The 6,685-nt window shown below is 46.2% G+C and overlaps 1 protein-coding gene across 1 annotated transcript in view; it reads left to right on the forward strand.

Annotated features, from left to right (window-relative positions):
- The window catches only part of LOC306918981 (brefeldin A-inhibited guanine nucleotide-exchange protein 3-like), a gene marked incomplete at both ends in the record, with an annotated part of 17,397 nt that extends 11,971 nt beyond the window's left edge, over nucleotides 1-5,426 (forward strand). The window contains 4 exons of the mRNA XM_079531817.1: nucleotides 2,130-2,306; nucleotides 2,724-2,832; nucleotides 3,250-3,352; nucleotides 5,194-5,426. Of these exons, the coding sequence (XP_079387943.1) occupies nucleotides 2,130-2,306; nucleotides 2,724-2,832; nucleotides 3,250-3,352; nucleotides 5,194-5,426 (622 nt within the window). The remainder of the gene's footprint in view (nucleotides 1-2,129; nucleotides 2,307-2,723; nucleotides 2,833-3,249; nucleotides 3,353-5,193) is intronic.
- Nucleotides 5,427-6,685: the final 1,259 nt, after the last annotated feature.

Below are 6,685 nucleotides of genomic sequence, written 5' to 3' on the forward strand. Positions count from 1 at the left end.
ATGACCTCTGACCTTTAACCTCTACTGTTCACCCTGCTTAGGGAGGTCACCGTCGTACCATGACCTCTGACCTTTAACCTCTACTGTTCACCCTGCTTAGAGAGGTCACCGTCGTACCAGGTACCATGACCTCTGACCTTTAACCTCTACTGTTCACCCTGCTTAGGGAGGTCACCGTCGTACCATGACCTCTGACCTTTAACCTCTACTGTTCACCCTGCTTAGGGAGGTCACCGTCGTACCAGGTACCATGACCTCTGACCTTTAACCTCTACTGTTCACCCTGCTTAGAGAGGTCACCGTTGTACCAGGTACCATGCCATCTGACCTCTGACCTTTAACCCTGGCCCCAATACAGTCCAGGTATTGATACCGTGAGATTTCTGAGCTGACGGTATTCATTCATTCATTCATTCATTCATTCATTCAATCCAATCCACTTTATTTATAAAGCACATTTTACAACTCAGAGTTTACAAAGTGCTACAAGAAGGATAAAACTTAATACACTGTAGCTAAACACAGAGAACAGCAGCAAACACATGAAAAATACAAAACGGATTCAAAACATGGACCATGGAAACTCAACCGGGTTAAAAGCCAAGGTGTAGAGGTGGGTCTTTAGGTGGGATTTAAAGGTCTCAATGGAGGGGGCCAGTTTGACATATGGGGGGGGGGGGGGGGGCGCATTCCATAATTTGGGGGCTATGATGGAAAAGGCTCCTCTGGGCTTTAAGCGGGTCTTCTTTTTGACCCTAAGGTTTAGCTGGCCTGAGGACCGCAGTGACCTTGGGGGATTATACACCTCAATAAGATCAGCCAAACCATTCAGTGCTTTAAAGACAAATAATACGATAATACAAAGTCAATTCGGGTGTGATGTGGTCCCGCCTGCGAGTTCCAGTTAGAAGGCGTGCCGCGGCATTTTGGACTAACTGAAGCCGAGCAATGGATGCTTGGTTTAGGCCAGCATAGAGCGCGTTACAGTAGTCCAGGCGCGTGGTGATAAAGGCATGGATAACACGCTCAAAATCACCAAAGGAATTTTAGCTAAAAGCCTCAGATGGTAAAAGCTGGATCTGACCACAGCATTTATCTGTTTGTCAAGTTTGAGCGCATTATCAAATTTTACGCCAAGGTTTGAGACAACCGGTTTCACGTAAGGCTGCAGAGGGCCTAGGCCAGTGGGAACAATCCCAGGGCCACTAGGCCCAAACACTATGACCTCAGTCTTGCTTTCATTAACGCTTAGGAAGTTTAGCGCCATCCATGTCGCTTAGACAATTAAGCAGAGGCGTCAGGGAGCTGTTGCTGTCCTTTTTAAGGGGCATGTAGATTTGTGAATCATCAGCATACAGGTGGTAAGAGATGCCATGCTTTTTAAAGATTAGGCCAAGGGGGAGGAGATATAGAGAGAAGAGTATCGGTCCAAGGATCGAGCCCTGGGGGACTCCAGAGGACAGGGGGTTGGAGGGCGATACAAATTTGACAGAGAAGCATCGCTCCGAAAGGTATGACGAGAACCACGCTAAAGCAGTGTCCCTGACACCAACACACAGCTCTTAGCGGGAAATTAGGGTTTTGTGTTCAAGAGTGTCAAAAGCCGAGCTTAAATCCAGGAGCAGCAGGATGGCAGAGTCACCAGAGTCTGTAGTCAGAAGCACATCATTAAAAACCCTCAATGAAATGCATGTATTTACGTGAGCGCGGTCCCGTGAATTTGTTGCGCGCGTGCTCGTTACGTGCACACGCCCCCCCGTGACGAACCAGACCTGGATTCTGTTTAGCTTTTTTTTTACGCTTGCGTTGTTGCGCACCTCTTCAACAGACCTGGAGGAGTAGTGCAGAGTCCAGATCCAGTGTGTTGTAGTCCAGATCCAGTGTGTTGTAGTACAGATCCAGTGTGTTGTAGTCCAGATCCACTGTGTTGTAGTCCAGATCCAGTGGGTTGTATTCCAGATCCAGTGTGTTGTAGTCCAGATCCAGTGTGTTGTAGTCCAGATCCACTGTGTTGTAGTCCAGATCCACTGTGTTGTAGTCCAGATCCAGTATGTTGTAGTCCAGATCCAGTATGTTGTAGTCCAGATCCAGTGTGTTGTAGTCCAGATCCAGTGTTTCTTGTGATCCAGGTCCAGGGTTTGCCATCTTCTCCGTGGTCCAGCTCCTCCTACCTGTGATGTCACTGTGGCTGCAGCGTAACCACGGCGACCACGCCTACTGGGACCAGGCCGCCGCGCACTTCAAACACGCCATCGGCCTGACCTGTGAGCTGGTCGTGGAGCATGTGACCTCATTCATCCAATCAGGTGAGAGCATGTGACCTCCTTCGTCCAATCAGGGGCCTGTCTGTCTCAGCTCAACTCAACTTCATTTAAATAGCACATTTATCACCAGGTCAACAATTCAATATAAACAAAAAACATGAAAAGTGACAGGGATCTCATTTAATTCCAGTATTGAGAGCCTTTGATGGAGAGATCATTTTGACTGAAGGTAAACTTTCAGCTAAAAGACTGTTCTCGTTTTAACAACATTTTCACTAGTATACTAATACCATCTTGTGTTGTTGTTTTTTTGTGCGTGCGTGCGTGCGTGCGTGCGTGCGTGCGTGCGTGCGTGCGTGCGTGCGTGCGTGCGTGCGTGCGTGCGTGCGTGCGTGCGTGCGTACGTGTGTGCGTGCGTGCGTGCGTGCGTGCGTGTGTGTGTGTGTGTCCCAGACATAGGTTATGAGTCTCACGTGCACGTGATGCTGAAGGAGGTGTTTAAGCTGCTGGTCAGCTGTGTGTCTGAACCAACCGAACCCATCAGTAGAGTGGGCTGCTCCTGTATACGGTACGCACGCACGCACGCACACACACACACACGCACGCACGCACGCACGCACGCACGCACGCACGCACGCACGCACGCACGCACGCACGCACGCACGCACACACGCACGCACGCACGCACACACGCATGGGGGGGAGAGAGAGAGAGAGACAGGACGATAGTAAGGAAGGAGAAATGTTTGATTAAGGGAAATGTTTTGATCAGGACACGTTGTTTGTTAAAAGTTTTTACCAGATTTTAGTGTGCTAACTGTGCTTGAGTGAGTGCGTGCGTGCGTGCGTGCGTGCGTGCGTGCGTGCGTGCGTGCGTGCGTGTGTGCGTGTAGGTACATCTTGGTGACTGTAGGTCAAGTGTTTACTGTGTGTGTGTGTGTGTGTGTGTGTGTGTGTGTGTGTGTGTGTGTGCGTGTGCGTGTAGGTACATCTTGGTCACTGTAGGTCCAGTGTTTACGGAGGAGATGTGGAGGTTGGCGTGCTGCGCTCTGCAAGACGCCTTCTCTGCCACGCTGGAGCCTGTAAAGGTATGGACACGCACACACACATGCACGCACACATACATGCACGCACGCATACATGCACTGTTCGGTTATTTGGCGATGTTGTGCCGGGGCTCCGACCAGCCCTGCAGCAGGGTTAGGGTTAGGGTTAGGGTTAACCCTAACCCTAACCCTGCAGTAGCAGATTATAGAGACTAATACGCACAGTTGTTAACTAAATGTTCCAATAATATCTTATATTTGATGAACTCAAACGTGCATTTTATAGGGTTTTTATTAATTCATATTAATCATAAACACTTACAACATACATTCACACGTTCTGTTCACACTTCCCCCAACGCAAGATGAATTCAGTACCCTGGAGCTCTGTCCTATTGGTCTGTGGTTCTACCCTGCTCTGCTGGTTAGGAATTCTAGCTGTTATTTAACACTCTAAGCTGACCAGAATCGGCCCTGTTCTCAGGACTGTCAGATCTTGGTACAACTTAGCTTCCTTGATGGGTTTCAGACTTAGTTCAGAGTGTGTCACTAAGTGACACTATGTGTGGTAGGTGTATCACACATTATGTGGTTTTAAATCTACATTCATTAATTAATTGCCATTAATCAATCGGGAGACAAGAAACACATATAACACTTGGTTACAATCTAAACATCATATTACATCGATTATGAATAATGCACAATTATATATATAGCATTCATACATACCGCTGGCCTCTGCCTGCTACATGTATCACGTTCGTTGGTATTGGTGAATCTGGTCTAATACCAGGCATACAGAATACTTAATGCAAGCCCTCTGACTGAAATCACACCTCCATGCTAAACTTTCAGCCAATCAGAAGCCACTGACCATTCTTCCTGGTGGCCAGAGCAGCCAGCTCCCATTACAGTCCCTGTAATGTGTGACCAACTGCTATTTCTGCCTTTCTGATTAAAACTGTTTAAGACTATTACAGATATTTATCATTTAGGCTTTTTACCAACCCAATATATAATAGGTTATTAGAACACATTTAAACAATTGAAGAGGAATTAAAGATTGGTTACTTCAACATTTGCATGTTCTAGCTGAGTTGACTTCTCCTGTGAGAAGGAGTCATAAATGCTCCCTTACAACAAGAAGAGGCCGTAAAACCCCCGAATCCACCGGTCTGTATGTAGAATGGAATGTGGGGACCTGAAGCTCTCCCACTCTAGAGAGCTGCATATATCTCCAATCAATCTGACCCAATATATAATTTCTCCCATTATGAGTACAAATCTCGCACACCCATAAATAACACGACATGCACGCTTGCATATACACACACGCACTAGGGCATTAAGCAACTAGTCGACTAGTTTACATTAAGCAACTAGTCGACTAGTTTACTAGTCGACTAGTCGACCTTGTTGGTACTAGTTGACTAGTTGATTTTTTCCCCCCGATTGTGTAGGCCTCAAGATCAGGTAGATTATAGTTATAGTCACCATGTACACAGTTTTTCAATGTACAAATATTTATTTCCCAAAAAAAAAAAAAGTTTATTTTTTTTAATTTATTTTATTTTTTACATAATAGGTAGTTAAACAACTAGTCGACTAGTAAACTAGGCAACTAGTCGACTAGTAAAAATGACTAGAAGTGAATGCCCTAACACGCACACACACCAGTGTGCCCTAACACGCACACACACACCAGTGTCTGGTAGACTCTTCTCTAGAGGCTCTTAGAGAAATATTATTCCTCCTTGTTGTGTAAATGACTTCTTCCTCATCTGAGTTATTATTACTTGCGCAAGTACTAGTTTGGCCGAGGACGGTGCGTCCCAGGACGGTGCGTATGCACCGTCAGGACGGTGCGTATGCACCGTCAGGACGGTGCGTATGCACCGTCAGGACGGTGCGTCCCAGGACGACCGTCCCAGGACGATGCGTACGCACCGTCCCAGGACGATGCGTCCCAGGACGATGCGTACGCACCGTCCCAGGACGATGCGTACGCACCGTCCCAGGACGATGCGTCCCAGGACGATGCGTACGCACCGTCCCAGGACGATGCGTACGCACCGTCCCAGGACGATGCATACGCACCGCCCCAGGACGATGCGTATGCGCCGTCCCAGGACGATGCGTATGCGCCGTCCCAGGACGATGCGTATGCGCCGTCCCAGGACGATGCGTATGCGCCGTCCCAGGACGATGCGTATGCGCCGTCCCAGGACGATGCGTATGCGCCGTCCCAGGACGATGCGTATGCGCCGTCCCAGGACGATGCGTATGCGCCGCCCCAGGACGATGCGTACGCACCGCCCCAGGACGATGCGTATGCGCCGTCCCAGGACGATGCGTATGCGCCGTCCCAGGACGATGCGTATGCGCCGTCCCAGGACGATGCGTATGCACCGTCCCAGGACGCTCTGGCATTGGGACCTTTAATCCACATCTTTATTACGTCATCATTGAGAGCTAGCATATGACACCAGTTATACCCTGACGTCATATGCTGGGACGGTGCATACGCATCAAAAGTAACCACAGTATACCACTAATCAATTTACAAATTACATATACATAGAGGCATTTCCTTTAATCCACCCGACACTGATATACGTCACCATCGAAGGCATTGGGTCCTTTAATCCACATCAGATGTACAGATCACCTAAAACAGAATGAAAGACATTTCTCGAAAACTTGATAAAGTATCTACCCTCTTTGACCTCTTCTATTATGATACTAGGAGATTTAAATGATGACCTGTATAGATTTAAATGATGACCTGTATAGCGAGAGAGATGGACGTATAAAGACCTTCATGTCCAGATTATTATTACAGAAATTGAAGTTAGAGACACCTATTACTCTGACCATGATTTAGTATTAATATCACTATAGTTCAAAATTAAGTAAATTTAATTATTAATTAATTATACTGTATACGTGATAACATATTTTATTTCAGTTTATATACTTTTTTTTTCATCGAATATCAATGATTTATTTTTCTTTGAGAAACTAAACAGGGATCCAGGACAGTTCTAAATCGATAGAACTGTATTTATTTTATAGATAGAAACTTCTACACTACTTCATAATACTACTTTTTTACGTGCAAAAAGTAGGTACGTAGCAAATAGCCAAACCTAATAATTCAATATTTCAAACGTTCTTTAACAGAGAAGCTGAGATTTGACAGTTTGTAGCGGTCGACAGTACCTGCGTGCTCTGCTTGAGCACTAGTAGGCTAGTGTGCAGCAAGCAAGTAGGCACTCAACAGAGTGCAGTTCTAGTTGTTATTATTATTATTATTATTATTATTATTATTATTATTATTATTATTATTATTATTATTATTATTATTTTTAA

This window comes from Electrona antarctica (genome assembly GCF_951216825.1).
Source record: "Electrona antarctica genome assembly, contig: scaffold_1205, whole genome shotgun sequence".
Taxonomy (NCBI): domain Eukaryota; kingdom Metazoa; phylum Chordata; class Actinopteri; order Myctophiformes; family Myctophidae; genus Electrona; species Electrona antarctica.